Source organism: Dichotomopilus funicola (assembly GCF_033296635.1).
Source record: "Dichotomopilus funicola strain CBS 141.50 unplaced genomic scaffold C8A04scaffold_2, whole genome shotgun sequence".
Taxonomy (NCBI): Eukaryota; Fungi; Ascomycota; class Sordariomycetes; order Sordariales; family Chaetomiaceae; genus Dichotomopilus; species Dichotomopilus funicola.
In genome coordinates, this window is record NW_026944023.1 from 409385 (window position 1) to 424758 (window position 15374).

The window sequence follows — 15374 nt, forward strand, 5'->3', positions numbered from 1 at the left end:
ACCACCTCTTTTGGTCCATAGACAGCCATTCCGCGACCATATCCAGCAAGAGTTTGCTAGCCTGGCTGTCAAGTCAACGGCCCCATAAACCGTAACCATACCTTAAAGGCACGAAATCTGGCTTTGCGTAATATATACAACAACTTTCGGGTCAACGCATTCATCATTTTCCATGCTTAGAATTCCCAGGTATCGTCGTCTCCGACAGACTGGATGGCCCAGTTGAACTTGTCGCGGAGGGTCTTGGAGAAGAATTTCTCAATCGGAACCTCGAACTTCGCGGAGAAGACGACGGTGAGACGGGGGTCGATGTAGTTCTATCAGAGTCAGGTTAGTAAGGCGGGATTCATATGTCAGACCAAGGAAGCACGGGGTCACTCACGATCTTGGATGTGCCCAGGGCAACCTCCTTGTTGCCCTCACGGTCTGCAGACTGCATCTCGAGTGTCCTGATGCGATCATCCAGCTTTTCAATCGCAGTGGTGAGCTTCTCGACGCTAGCGCCCCTGCCGTCAGCCTCGACCTTCTTGGTTCTGTTCTCCTTTTTGTGCTTGGCCTCGAGCTCCGAGACAGCCTTCAGGCGTTCCTTGAGTTCCTTGGCTGGGAGCTTGCTCTTCTTTTCAGCCACCAACTTTTCGTTGTCCTTCTCAAACTTCTTCTCAATTTTCTCCTTCAACTCCTTCGCAAGGAACTGCTGATGCTGCTCGATCCATTCTTGGTCCAGCTCCGGATCAAGTTCGAAGAACTCGGCGCCCTTCTTCTTCTTCAGCTTCGGGTCCAAGTCGAGCATCATCATCTTGCTGCGCCACTTTTGATACTTCAGGCCCTTGATGCGGTCACCCAGCTTTTCCATTTGTGCTTCATGGCCGGCACCAACAGTCCGCTTGTGGTTGCAGAGAATGGCGACTTCGCGATTGCAATCGTTGTAGAGCTTGATCTTCTCGGGGATGGTCCTGTCTTCGACCTTCAGCTTTTGAAGAAGCTGCGACATGGTCCAGGAGGCATTGTAGGTACGAAACACCTTCGCCGTCAGTCCCTGCATGTAACTCGAGAGATGCTTGTTTAATTGAGAAGTCTGCGAGAAAAGTCAGTTAGTTGCCCGATATCCGCAAACGTGTGGGGAGTGTTCATTTATAACTTACGTTGAGTCGGTCGAAAATGTCATCTCCGTCCTCCTTGGGTGCCTTCTTGAACATCTTGAGATTCTTGAAGACCTGGCGGTCGACGGAGAACTCGTTGTAGAAACGGATACTGTCTTTACCCAAGAAATCAAAGATGACAGTGCTGGGCTCTCGAAGCGTGACGTGCTCAAATTTCAAAGAGCAGCAACCGACAGTCTCGGCCTCGTTCTCCGTGTCCTTCTCATTGCCAGCTCTCAGAGCGAACTTGTCGATCAGGTACATGGCAGTGGCACGCTGCCGATCTGCCATCACCTCGCTCTTGAGCTCCCGGGTGTAATCAGAGCGGATGCGGTCAATGTGCTTCTTGAGCTCGCGTGCCTTCTCGAACTTCTTGAAATCGGCTTGACCTTTGACGGTACTGTTGGCCGCCAGCATCACGTACTTGTAGTTCCCGTTGACGTTCTCCTGCCACATGGCCAACCAAGTGGCCTTGTTGTCGTGCTGAACGGCCTTCCATTTGTGTCCAGGAGGCGGAGTCGGCACCGTCGCATCCTTGCCAATGTTGATAGTGACTTGTTCGGGGAGGACACGCTTCTTGACGGTACCAGTCTTGGGATGCTCACCACGGCCGCGGAAAAGGCCCGGGGGTTCGACGCGGAAGTTGCCAACCTTCTCTTTGCGGCCATCCCATTTGCAGTACATGAATGGCGCTTCTGCCTCGTCCTTCTCCGCTTTCTCAGCTTTCTTCTCGGCAGCTGGACGAGCTTTCTTGGCGTCGCTGAGAGCCTTGTAGTGCTCAAAAATCTTGGTGAAATCAAGCTTCTTGAAGTCCTTGATGTCGATGGCCTTGCCGTCTGAAGTTTTGGCACCGCCCGTCTTCTTTAGAATGTCCTTGAAGTCCGCAAAAAAGTTCTTCTGAAAGACGGGGTTCTCGACGTTTTGGGTCGAGTGAAGCATAGACCCAAAGAAAGTTGCGACCTCCTCTGCGTCGACGTGCATGTTGACCGCTTGGCCGTCATAGTAAAGCTTGACGTTCTTCGGGAGCGGCTCGTAGGCAGGAGGGAAAAGTACGCCGCTGTGCTCCAGCGTATTCCATTTGACCGAGTCGTCCTCTTTCTTTGGGGCGTCCCACCATCGGTACTCCTCCTCCTCTTCGCCTTCGCTATTGTCTTTGGACTCGGCCTTCACAGCCTTAGCCGCGCCTTTGCCGTTCTTCGCCGCTTGAGCTGCCTTCCCCTTTGTCACAGGGGCTGCTTTCTTGGCCTTCTTCGAAATGGGCGCGTCCGAGTCCGAGTCCTCTTTCTTTACGCCATTAGCCTTCTTGGCAGAGGTCACACCGTTGGACTGGCGTTTCTTAGGTTTCGCCAGAGGCTCGTCATCGGACTCGTCCTTGATTGCCTTCCTGGGGGTGGCCTTCTTCGCCTTGGCATCGGCGCGAATGGCCTTCGCCTCCTTGGCCGCGGCCTTCTCGATATCGGCCTTCCTCTGGGCGATCTTGGTTCCAAGAGGTTGGTCGTCGTCAGACGATTCGAGAGTCGCTGTGTCCTTGATGGAGGGAGGAAGATGCTTCGACTTTTGACGTTTGGCCTGTTTTTGTCAGTTCCCAGTTGTCCATCGCAGTGGTCATTCCAGAAACAAACCAACTTACCAAAGGCGCGGCGTCATCGCTATCCGACTCTTCTTTGTACTTGACTGTCTGGCCAGTCGAGTTCCGGGACTTGCGCTTGATCGTGCCATTGGGTCCGGAATCGATGTCCATACGATCGTCGATCGGGCCGTTGCGAATTGAGAGGCCCGGGGGCGCGGGGCGCGCCTTGGAGATGGATTTATCCATTTTTCGATCAGCGGAAGCTGTGACGGTGGCAGCAGAAACTAGAAGTGTCTGTCAGTTGGAAAATTCTGGCGTTTTATCCACGGTGGAATTGGTACAAGATAAGCGGAAGGATGCACCGCCGAAGGGTGACACGTCAATCCGGGCTCGTCAATGTCCGGTGTTTTGGGTGACGGCGCGAACCAGAGGCATAAGCGCGAGTTTTGCGGATTTCGAACGTACCGTGCTTTGGTTTCGCCAGAGGCATATCGTCGTCCGAGCTATCGGAAGGCATAGTGGTGGTTCGGAGACGTGTTGAACGGATGATGGTGCTGCGAGTCTGGGTGGTCGGAGGTGCGCGGCGCGGCGCAGGGAAAACGGTCAGATTCGCAGACTTGGCTGCGCGAGCCGAGTCTGGAACAGTTGAAAGGCTCCGGAGCTTTTGGCGTGTTTTGAAAGTAAACGGGGCTAGAAAAGTCGGGCAAAAAAGGCTCGAGGGCCGAAAAGGAAGTATGGGGGTGGGAGACACGCTGGGCAGTTAAGAGGGAAAATCGAAAGAGAGAGAAAAAAACTGAGCGAGAGAGCCGAGAAGCAGAAAGGGAAAGAAGGGGATTCAACGAGGGCCGCCTTGGGGCGAGAGTGAAGTTTAAAGATTGGAATCTTTGGGCTCCACTTTTGTAACAGAGTGAGTGTTAGCCTGGGAACGGTACTGTACGGTAATTGGCTGTAAATTTACTGGGCCACCGTGGCACCCCAGGTTTTGGCAGGCAGCGGCCAGTGCAGTGCAGCCGGCACGAAAGAATTACGACTCGCGAGACCACGCAAAGCACCCAGAAGCGGTTGAGCGAAGGTGGATTTGCAGCCAGAAACAAACGGACAGGGATGTTGGGGAGGCGAAGGGCCAGTCCCTGACATGACTCAGCAAAACGGAAACTGTCGCTGCCAGTCTCAAACGAGCCTGCCAGCTGCCAGAGCTGCCACAATGTTGTTGCAATGACCAAGGCCCCACCGTCGGGCGTCGGGAAAAGAACAGGGTGCGCACGAACAGGATGCGGAACGGAGTGGAGCCCAGCTCAGCAAACCTCTCACGCCAATTGCAGTCTTGCGGCCAATTGACCTCAGCTTCCCGATCAATTGACGCCAGCACAATACCGTGGTCAATCGGGGCCACAGCCAGCAAAGACGGCCTTTTGAATCCAGTGCAGGACCTATATTCTCCCCCAAAATGCTGTCCAGAGCTGCCCGCCCGGCGCTAAGGGCCGGTGCTGCCGTCTCGTCCCGGTACGTGTGAACCCCCCCGCTACCTCGGGCTTTTTTCTGTTCTAGTTTGGGGCTTTCTACGACGGCGACCGCGGAGGAATGGAGGGAGCTATGGGGATTGGGAGGATGTGAGGGAATGAAAGAAAAGAATGGGGTGCATTTGGGGGGGTTACAACGACGCGCAATGGGCAACGGGAATGGGAGTGGGAAGGGAAGAGTGAAGGAGAGCGGGATATACACACCGAGACCGCCGAGAAACCTGGGCTAACCGACGACGACGCACCCATAGAGCGGCCGCTCCCGCAGCCACCTTCGCGACGTTGCGCGAGATTGAGGGCCGCCTCAAGTCGATTCGCAACATCGAGAAAATCACCAACACCATGAAGATTGTCGCCTCGACCAAGCTGACCCGCGCTCAGCGTGCCATGAGCGAATCCCGCAGTTACGGCGAGACCAGCAACCAGGTATTCGAGTCGGCCGAGACCAAGGGACTTGAGGGCGAGGGCAAGAAGAAGCTGCTGGTTGTCTGCAGCTCCGACAAGGGTCTCTGCGGTGGTGTCCACTCCGGCTTGTCTCGCTACATCCGCCGGAGGGCGCTTGAGGACTCCAACTTCGACCTGGTTATCCTCGGCGAGAAGTGCCGCTCGCAGCTGCAACGGACCAACGCTAAGAACATCGTGCTTAGCTTCGCCGGCGTTGGCAAGGACGTGCCCACTTTCGCCGAGGCCCAGGCTGTCGCTGACCAGGTTGTCCTGCTCCCCGGCGAGTACTCTGATGTTGAGATCATCTACAACAAGTTCGTCAATGCTCAGACCTATGAGCCGACCTCTGTCCCAGCCTTCAGCGAGGAAGCCATCGCTGCATCTCGTACGTGCAAACCACTGCCCTTCCCATTCGTCCCATTTTCCCAACCAGTAGTAGTCCTAACAATATGACCCCTTAGCCAACTTTGCTGCCTTCGAGGTCGACGAGGAGCTCCTCTCCAACCTCCGCGAGTATGCGCTCGCCAACTCCCTGTTCTGGGCTCTTTCTGAAGGCCACGCTTGCGAGATCTCTGCCCGCCGCAACGCCATGGATGTGAGTTTTCCCGCACTGCCCTCTTCGCACCCTCGCGACCGGAACACAAGACAGTTGACATGGATATTTTCCGCCCCATAGAACGCTTCCAAGAACGCCGGCGAGATGATCAACAAATACCAGATTCTGTTCAACCGCACTCGCCAGGCCGTCATTACCGGCGAACTGGTCGAAATTATCACTGGTGCCACTGCCTCGGAGGACATGTAAGGTGGTTCATTATCAGAGAGAGTCGCGTAGACCGAGTCGCAGCACCACGAGGAGAATGGGGTGAGAGAGCAAGCAGCGAGCGCGGTTATCCCTGTTTTTGCTGGGCGGTTGCGGTGGTGGGAAAGTTTCGGCTTTTCTTCCCCCCATTTCCACACCCTCAAGAAAGAGGTCCAGTGGCATGGGGGGGTGATGAGGGAAAAGGAGGAAGAACGACTTTTCCCTTTGTATACCAAATTTCAGAGACTTTACGCCCCGCATCTGGCCCTCAATGTACCAACGCCTTCCAAATACAAAGCTTCTATATGTCATGTCCCGTTGTGGTACTGATCGAACATATTTCTCTTGATAACCCTGTTCAATATGCAGCATGACTTGACTCCTTGAGGAGCCCTCAGAGCCGCAATGCGCTATCTCATAGTCGACTAATAGCGGAACCATGGGTAGATTATATGTACAGCAACCACGTCGCCAGCACAGCATTACATACTAGGGCCATTCGTACAGTAGCAACCCCTCTCCGCGCCCCCCGCGCCCCCTCTTGAACCGTGGATGTTCCGTTTCTCCATTATTCCTCCATCGCGTCGCCTGCGTTTTCTGCTTTGGTTTCGTCCTCGTTCAAGTCTACCTCCATGTCTACCTCCATTTCCCCCCCGTCGCTGTTGATTTCGCCTGTGGCTTCTGCTTCGGCGCCATCCTCTGGCTGGCTCTCGTGCTGATGATTACCCTGACTCTCAGCCTCTGCTTTCTCCTCGTCGTGCCCGTCCACATCAGCATCTACCTCTTCATCATTGCCTTCTACCTTGGGTTGGCTCTCGTCACCATCAACGGGGTTAGTGCTAGCAGGAGTAGGGGTAGCAGTATCACGAACACCACCACCGATAGCAACACCAGAAGGCGTCCCTCCTTCCAGAGGATTCTCCCGAGTCCATTTCTCTTTCACCACGGCAGCCTTTTCATCCCACTCGGCCGCCTTTTCCCGAAACTCCTCCAGGGCCTCCACAAATATTTTCTTCTGCTCCTCGGCCATGTCCAGGTACGGTTTCTTCTCTACCTCAGGCGCGTCGCGCCACATTTTGGCGCTCATCACGCGTACCTCGTTAGCCGACGGTTTGCCTTTACCCGGACGCCGACCAGCCTCAAGCCGCTCGCGCGCGTCCTCGTAATGTGTCCGGCTGTAGAAGATGTAGGCGTTGGTGGCCGGCTTAGTCGGGGGTAGGGGCCGCGAGCCGAGCTGCGAGGTGATGTGCTCCCAGACACGGGTCTCGTAGGCCTCAAGGCGGGCGCGGGCGGGGTCTTTGGTGATAGCGGCGGTGAAGGGGGATGTGCCTTCGAGTGAACTGGCTTTGCGTTTGCCGAGGAGAGTCGATGAGGCGTAGTCTTTGGGAAGAATGAGAGGAGTTGGGACGGGAATGGGACCAAGCATGGCATTAACAACTTCGGAGGCTGCGCGGAGCCCGGAAAGATACGCGCCGTGGACAGTGGCTGGGTGTGTCCCGGACGTGTGCTCGCCGGCAAAGAAGAGGTTGCCGATGGGCCGGGCCATGGTGTCGTAGTCGTCAGCAGCCATGCTCGGGCCCGCGGATGAGTAACTGCCGCGTGCGAACTTGTCCGACGCCCAGCGAGTGACGACGGCCTCGACGGGATTAGGTACACGGGACCCGTAGACACTGCGGAGAATGTGTGTGGCTTCCGCCACGAGATCGTCGTTGCAGGTCTGTTCGGTGTCAAACCCGGCGTCGCCCGCCATGAGGGCGATAAGAACGGGCAGCCCGCTGGTTCTTGTCACGTTGAACCACTGGAAAAAGCGCCCCCGCTGAGGGGCGTAATCCTTCTGCTCGAGACTGTGTCGGTTGGTCGGATTCCTCAACACGCCAAAGATATCGCGGTCCTCATCCCAGAATGGCTCCTTGTAGACTAAAATCACCTTGTTCAAGACGCCGAAGCCGAGCCGCTCAACCGCATCGGACTTCCAAGACGGCAACGGTGGCTCGAACTTGACGTTACCATGCTTGAGCACACCCAACGGTATTGTGCTAACCACAAAATCGGCTTCGATGGTGGACCCATCCTCGCAGGACACTGTCGCGGGGCCTGTCGTACTGTTGGCTGTGTATGTAATCTTGTTCACCGGTGATTTTTGCCTCACATCGAGAGGGGTAGGTAGGTGCATGAGGCCCCTTGGGACACTTTGATACCCGCCCACGACCATCGAGTGGCTACCCTCCCACTCATTACCAGCATCGATATCCCATCCCTGAAGACTGAGCTGATGGTAGTTGGTCGCATTGCTGTACTCCAGGTTGGCAATATGCCAGTTCATGAGCCTGAAGTCTTGCGCGGTCAGGTCCAAGAGGTCCCTGTACTGCGAAATCACATTATCCGTGACGCTCCCAAGTGTGGCTCCCGGCTCCATGGTCGCCGCCTCGATATTCAGGTCTGCATCGTCACTGACGCCTTGTTTGAGCGTCCAGCCTATCATCTTGGCTTTGTGGGCTGCCTTGAGCGCTCCCGGCGTCCCGGGCTCGGTGTGTATCTTCCCGGTCGCTCGATCAGTCGACACGGGTACGAGATTCACCTGTGGCGCAATATTTTGCTCTGACACCGGGGCAGCATATGGCTGGGCGGCAGCTGACTCTTCCGTCTGGCGTATTGTCTTGTGTGTTTCAGCCGAGCTGTCTTTTCCCTCATCGATCAGATCCCGGTTGCCTTCAATCAGCTTCGACGTTGGTTGCTTAAACTTGTACTCGCTGACTCGGTCGAGACAGTCGTTGTAAAGGTTCTCCACCAGTTGGTCTCGGTTTAGATCGACCGGCTTTCCGCTCGAGTCGTAAAGCGTAGTCTCTGGTCGCAAGAAATGGTAGCCGAGACCCAGCTGACCTCTTATGAGAACATTCAGGGGATTCCCCCTCTCAAAACCAGTGATGATCATGCCTCCCATCTCAGCCGTGTAACGCTTGCCTTCGAACCCCCCTGGAGTTTGTTTTGGCTGTGACTTGAACGCCCTGGAGTAGACTCTTCCACCAATGCGGTCCCTACCCTCAAGGATAATGACCCGGGGTGGTTCCTCCCCCAAGGCGCGGAACTTCTTGGTGTAATGCTGAAACAGTCCTTCAAGCTGTCTCGCACAACCGAGGCCCGACATGCCGGCTCCGATAACGACGACGGTTTTCCGTTTACCCTCCGAGACGCCATATTGCTTGCCATGCTTTCTCGACGGCCGTACTTCAACACAGCCAAAGTTGATGTATCCGTGCCGGACGAGCCAATCGAAACATACACTCGCGACATCGAACCACCTTGGGTCCTTGGCACATCCTACGGCCTCCTCACGCGTGACGGGGATCTGTGGATTCCGAACCCAGAGTCGCAGAATTCCGTTGCGGACGTTCAGATAGGTCGTGACTTGGGTGTGGCTGATATGATCCCGCAACATTAAATATTCCCCTTGGTGGAGAGAATAAGGGTTTAGTCTTGATGCATCGGCAGCTGCCACGCACTGCATCGCGTACTCGGAGAGCGGGAGATCGGGTGGGATGGAGACCTTAGGCCGTACATCCCACTTTCGCCTGGGCGTTTCGACCAATGGCTTGGGGGGGACTATATCGTCGGCCGGGGCTTCCCTTGAGCTATCAACATCAATAGGGGTAGTAGCCTTGCTTGACCCAGATTGTGCGAGGGACGTAAAATCGGAATAGTCGGTTAATGGAAATGAGGAGAGAGATGATAAGGAGGAGGACTCCTTTACGGACGTCCCATTATGTACCATACTTGACGTCGTCGCGGGTGGGGGCGGAGCGTGGGATACAGGCGCGGGTTCAAAGTGGTCGGACACGGAAGGAAGCGAGGATAGCGGAGAGGAGTCTCTTTGTTGTGAAGAAGTTTTCTGTGGTATTGAGCTCGATAGCGTTTGGGGCGGATGCGGCCCGGGAACCGGAGACTTGTTCGTCCTAAACTCGGTTTAGCAAATGGGGGCAAGATGTGAAGATCATTGAAATGAAGGGTCAAGAGTCGTGGTTGAGTGAGGCATTAAGGCGATAAAAATATATTGTTTCAATGTAGGGAAGGGGTTAAATAAACAGGAAAAGTGAAATACACCAACAACAAAGCATCCATCACGAACGTACATTGCCTGTTCCTGCTCGCTCGAGACGGTCGGTGAGGTAGACTCGGGCGTATCAACCGCCATATTGTCCATATCTTCGGTCCACACCACAATCTCCGGGGCAATGTCCTCTGAGCTGTTGAGAACCTCTTTTGGTACAGCCCGTTTTGTGGTGTTAGTAGATTCCGGATCGGACGCAGTACTAGCGGGCGGCGATGGCGGTTTGATGGGGCAGGCGAGTGAAATGCGAGTTGAGCGGCGTGAGTCGATATCCCTGGTCGTCTTTGGGGATGAAAGAAGACCCTTCTTTGAACCATTCAAGTATCTAGTGCGAGACTTCGAAGGAGATCCCATCATATCGGTGGAGGGTGCGGACCACAGTGCAGACGGTTATGGGCGATCGCGACGCCCGATATATGGATCGGGCCGTGCCCGGAAATGGACGTCGTCGTCGGCAGCGCTGATCGAGTCCCTTCTGCCCTTGGGATATAACAGGGTGGGGGTTGGAAGCGGCCAGGCCAAGAGAAAGGGTGTTTGCGACGACGACGTGCCACGGGCCACTAGGTTTATGAACCAATTGCCGGATTATGTTCGGATATGGCTATGAGAGGAAAGGGCCGGCAATCTCTGCTTTGAGCACATCAGCATCGTATATTCCGGCTGTGCTCGAATGGGTACAATTATAGGAGTAAAATAATCAATGGATGAGGGGTGTAGTCGTTCAAATCCCTCCATCAGAATCGGACAAAACCTGAGCTTGGATCCTGTCGCCCCTTCATCCATCAACCCGCCAAATTCCGAGAGCAAAGAAATGCGCCATACCTTGAACGCACATATCATATCGGCCGCCATGCGAACTGTGCCATTCACTAGGGATACTAAGTACGCGCCAGCGTCTTGTAATCCTAATCCAATCTGGGGATTCCGTTTACAGGCGAATTGGCGTTATGGGTGGTACGAAGACTCGAATCGCAGACACTGTGGGCCCATTCCCACCAAGACCACAGCAGACTCCGTGCACTGAAAACACCATTTTGGGCATGGTCATCACGTGAGGCGCTCCCAAACAGCCTCCTTTCCGTGCAAAACATGCCAAACTTGCCAAAAGGGCCAGCAGCGAGTTAGTTAGTCCAATACTAATAAGGACCACATTTTCCCTGCCAACCCTCATGAGACGCAACAACGGCTAGAAACAAGACAAATTTGGGGGGGGTTGGATCTGACCCCGGGATTGTTTCTTCAAATATTACGCCGCTAACATTAATTTAAGACCAAAAGATTTGCGTTCATGCATCGAAGCCCAATTGCTCAACTATCTGAGCTTGTGACCGTCGTCGTCGTAGTCGTCGTTACTGGCTGACTTGTGATTTTCTTCTCAAATGACTCCTTCTCAATCGCGGCATCCATCATCCGATTCCCGCTAATAATCGACGTTGTGCAAATGATAATGTTTCTCCGTGCTGTGTCCAAGCGAAGGAGAACAACAGGTTAGTCAAGCCGGCAAGGTTAAGGGAAGCCAATGGGTAGGGAGTATGGGGATTGGGATCAACTTACCTTCTTCCTGCTTCGCCATAAATCGCAGAGCCGCAATCTCTGAAAAACTGATACCCCCGACGAAGACGACAAAAACGGTCTTCTTGTCGCCTGCACCCGACAACAGCGCCCGCGCCTTGACTGCCTTGTCCTCGCCCTTCTGTACCTCATCAAACGTCTGGCCACGCGCGTGCTTCACGGCATCGTCGAACCCACGCCACCCCTGCGCTCCCCCAGCTGCCGACCCTGCCGCACCGCCCACGGCGTTGTTGCCCCGCGTGATCGAGAGCAGGTATTGCTTCTGGAGAACCGCCTGCACGAGCCGGACAGAGAGGGGCGCGTAGCCGCTGTAAACATAGGCGATGTCGTTGGGATCTTGTTCGTTGACTTCGTCCACAATAAGCCGGAGTTGTTTGCGGAGATATGTGTAGTTTGTCTTCGTGCCCTGGGCGCCGGCTGAGCCGGTCATGGGGATCATAGACGCCAAGGGGGAAGCCCGGGAGAGGAACATCTGAAGGCGCTCTAGGTTGTGGAGTGTGAGAAGGTGCTGGTATCCATAGCCGTGCTGTATCAGTCGCCTGAAATGGTCCAGCTCTTTGGTTTTAATGCCGCCCGAGATACAAGAGTAGATGCACAATAATCTGAGGACTTGTGGTAAGGGTGTGTCGCGAGCAATAAGTTCCTCGATCGCATCGAATTGCGACGACGGGTCGGCGCCGGCCGCCAGGTTCTGTTGGACTTCAAGCAGCTTGTTAAAGTTTTCTGTTCGGGTGTACTTAATGATCTCTTCCGCCATCCCGGTATGGATTTTCAAGCTCTGCTGTTCGGCTTGGTATCCAGGCAATTTCTTCACAAATTCCCTCAACTCGGCCGTTGTCTTGGAACTATGCCTACTTTCGTAGTCGCTTTGTAGTCGCCGGGCGATCTTGTTCAGAAGGCCGCCCACAATAGCAAAATTTGCGTCGCGAAGCTGGGCGAACAACGAATCCGATCCGTCGAGCTGGACCTTACGCTTTCGTGATTGCACGTTGCTGGGGGGTGTGGCAGCCGACGGACCCGTTCCAGCTGGTTGGGCCGCGGCGGCACCGACAATCGTCGAGTCAACATCGGTTTGATTGTTTTGAATCCCAAACACCTCATCCAGGAGACCCTCGTAGGTCAGCTGTGTCAGCAGAGGTGTCACAAAATCAACCTCGCGATCGATTATGATGACGTTCTCAATCGTGTTGCTGGGGCTCAGCCCAGGCTTGTCTGTGTCGCCCACGTCCTCCCCGGCCAAAAGCTCCTGTCGCAGACGAGCAAGGAGATCGGCCACCCGCTTCGCATTATCGCCCTTGCCAATAATCCGTGGAAATAGACCATGCTTTTGTTGTATTCCCATCAAGGCGCGGGCGAGCAGGAATACGGGCGTTGGGTCCTTGGCGAGATACAGGTCCCTGAAGGAGTCGTTCAGCTCGAGGGATAGCACATCATTTTCCAGAGGGAAGAAATATAAGGGTAGCTCAGCAACATTGGTATCGCCTAACACACCGGCTTCCTCGAGCACCTTGTTTGACAGCAGCGTACGCCGCGGCACCCAAAATATGTGAAACTCATGAGCGGACTGGCTCTCGCGCTGAAGGCGTATTATCTGGTCTGAGGGAGGTTGGTGTCAGCTCGTCGGTCGTGCTCACTCGAGGTGGGGAAGCGATAGGTGAAGGTATACACCAGGGCTAGCTCGGTCGGCTCTAGACATAGCACGAGCAACAAACATATCATCACTTTTATCGGGGACTCAAAGGCACTGGATTCGAATCTGACACTCGTCGCTCCAATCGAGGGAGTGGTGCCGAGGGTAGCCTCACCTGCGATGGCATGTGCGTTGTGGGCAGACTCGCCGCGGGCAATGAAGACAACATTCCGTTGGCTTGTGTCTGTGTTCTTATTCTCGATGAAGAAAAAGTTGTCGACGCCGTAGTCGCGCAGAGTAGAAGCCTTGACTACAACGCCAAGGGGGCCGGCTAGCTCCTTTTCGATGACGAGATTCTTCTTGCCACGGACCTAGAAAAGCGAGAGGGCACAATATTGCCTGTCAGTTTTGAAGCAATCTAGCGCCTGCGTTAAGCCGACTGTGTTTGTGAATGGGCGGCGGTGCGCCGCCGAAGCTAGATGCATTCAACTTACTCCCTCAAGGAGATGGAGCAAATCCTTGCGCGCCTTGTCGCGGACCTGCTCCGTGTCAAACTCCGCGCGAGGGGTCATGACGATTTAGCTCTCCATGTGGTCGGGTGTTGAGTGTTGGTGGGCTCCCAAGTTTAGCGGGAGGGAGATGATGGTGCCTGCCGAGGGGGGCACTTGACGCAACCTTGGCGCTGGCCCAAGCTCCAGCCAGCAAGGTGATCGGCGGTCGGTGTGCAACTTCCCGGCGGGCAAAGCCCACTTTAAAAGCCCGCCGGCTTGGACGTCTCTGACATGTCACAATCGGAAGCGGAACAAAATGTCATGCTCGTTCGGAGCTTTCACAGTAGAAAATCATCTATCATTGCCAGGCCGAATCCGCCATAGGCGGGGAGGCTTATCTCTGTCCATAACCTCCAACCGGTCATCGACCAACGTATGCTGCCCTAGCCATGCGGCAGGTCTTTACCCAGCCTGGGTTCCACAGCAAGATCAAAACTCAGCATCAAAGCCGCCTGTTTAAAGAGCAGATAGTACTCGCTCCATAATGCATTTACTTTAAAAAGATCCGAATACCATCCGGCCGCCAGGAAATGTAACGCCCAAATCCCAAACGGGGGAATATTAAATCTCGTCGAAGAAAGGAGACACCGAAGAGTTCAAGGCTGTATCACACGTCGTTGTCGTGGTAATAGAACTGAATATCCTTCGGTCGCTGGCGGTTCGCGCGGACGAAATCCTCGTCCCCGGGCGGTCGCTCGTTCTTGGAGTTCCCGGTGAGCATGCTCTGCAGGCTCATGCAGATGCTCTCAACATTCTGAACCGGGCTCCATCCTTGCTGTCCAAGGAGGTCGAGGCAGATGATGCCGTTGGAATAGACGTGCGGGTGTATCGGGATCGGGCGGTCGGGAAGCTGGATAAAGACAACCTCGGGCGGCTCTGGATGCGTAGCGTTAATCATACTTTATTTTGCCCTGGCGTTGGACCTCAAAGGGTGAAGGTGACGAACCGATCGGGTATGTCGAGCCAAACCGGAATTTTAGCCTGTATGTCTCATTCTCGTACAGAGGGTTGCTGTCCAGGACTTTAATGTCCAATAGCCATTCCTCAAAATTCTCGGCGGTCACCAGCTCGATGCCTGGTGGTAGCGAGGTGCTGATCTAGAAAAGAGATCCTGTTAGTGACGCGCGCGTCATCAGCGGTATGGTGGGGCCGTCGCAAACCTTTTGCAGCTCCTTGCCCAGCCTCTTTGCAGCAAAGCCCGCCGACATATTTCGATTTGAGCCGTTCCTAGGTAGGCAAAAAAACCCAAACGACGACCGCGAGAGGCGTAAGAGAGGAACGTTAGAAGGCGGTGGCCGAAAACATGAGGTCGGGTGAGCTTCCGTCGCAAGCGGAATGGTTACGATATGGCGGGTGTGGGTGAAGAAGGCGGGGCCACAAGTTCGGGCAGGCGACAACACCGCAGCGGTACCAAGAACAACAAAGCAGGGTAGGCTGAGGTTGTCTGCGGTCGAACCAGGCTACCCTTGGAGAACTTCCGATGCTGGGGTGAAGGGTGAGGGGTCCAGGACCCCTGGGCTGGCGGGGTGGGTTCCAAGTGTTGGTTTGTTGAAGTGGGGGAGGTTGGAACGACGAGAACATCCGTTCTACCATGCGGAGGAGGAACCGCGAAGGAGGTAAATGGAGAAGGGAGACAACAAACCGCCTGCAGGCCACTAGCAAGGGTCCTCCTACCTATCCATCTTGTCACTGGCAAGACCCGGCGGGAAGGAACATTCAAGGGTCGGGAAAGCACCTACCATTACCCTTTCATTGGTGGTCATTTCAAGGCGGCTCAAAGACCAAATTCGATCAGGCAGCACGCCGTCCAGCTACCGGGCGGCACAGAAGACAGCTCGCACAACCTCGATTGACACATCCATGCCTCTATTAAATTCGGCGCTATTGACAGCGTGGAGGTAAGGCAGGTCGGGTACCTAGATATATCCGAAAATGGAAGGCGATGTCATCCCCCCGAACGTGGAAACGAAGAAGGGCGACCCATGTGTGGAACATCCCCGCGGTTGGGAAGTGCCTGACCTGCATGCAGCTTTCCCCTTCG

General features: G+C 54.9%; 4 protein-coding genes across 4 annotated transcripts; 1 reads left to right on the top strand and 3 right to left on the bottom strand.

Annotated features, from left to right (window-relative positions):
* Positions 1-176: 176 nt before the first annotated feature.
* On the bottom strand, positions 177-3226 carry C8A04DRAFT_33842 (uncharacterized protein; the record flags this gene model as incomplete). Its single annotated transcript, XM_062782625.1, has 5 exons — positions 177-317; positions 383-1075; positions 1143-2708; positions 2770-2993; positions 3175-3226. The coding sequence occupies 5 exons, from the start codon at positions 3224-3226 to the stop codon at positions 177-179; spliced, it is 2676 nt and encodes an 891-aa protein (XP_062641076.1).
* A 930-nt stretch (positions 3227-4156) lies between these two features.
* Positions 4157-5478, top strand: C8A04DRAFT_33843 (ATP synthase subunit gamma, mitochondrial; the record flags this gene model as incomplete). Its single annotated transcript, XM_062782626.1, has 4 exons — positions 4157-4212; positions 4481-5058; positions 5135-5268; positions 5350-5478. The coding sequence occupies 4 exons, from the start codon at positions 4157-4159 to the stop codon at positions 5476-5478; spliced, it is 897 nt and encodes a 298-aa protein (XP_062641077.1).
* Positions 5479-6043: 565 nt separating this feature from the next.
* On the bottom strand, positions 6044-13354 carry C8A04DRAFT_33844 (Sec1-like protein; the record flags this gene model as incomplete). The annotated part of the gene is made up of 9 exons (XM_062782627.1): positions 6044-6277; positions 6347-8821; positions 8864-8948; positions 8988-9245; positions 9603-9716; positions 10965-11040; positions 11135-12748; positions 12958-13153; positions 13277-13354. The coding sequence occupies 9 exons, from the start codon at positions 13352-13354 to the stop codon at positions 6044-6046; spliced, it is 5130 nt and encodes a 1709-aa protein (XP_062641078.1).
* A 586-nt stretch (positions 13355-13940) lies between these two features.
* Positions 13941-14541, bottom strand: C8A04DRAFT_24256 (ubiquitin-conjugating enzyme/RWD-like protein; the record flags this gene model as incomplete). Its single annotated transcript, XM_062779051.1, has 3 exons — positions 13941-14209; positions 14280-14430; positions 14494-14541. 3 exons carry the CDS (start codon positions 14539-14541, stop codon positions 13941-13943), a joined length of 468 nt encoding a protein of 155 aa, XP_062641079.1.
* Between the last annotated feature and the right edge of the window lie 833 nt (positions 14542-15374).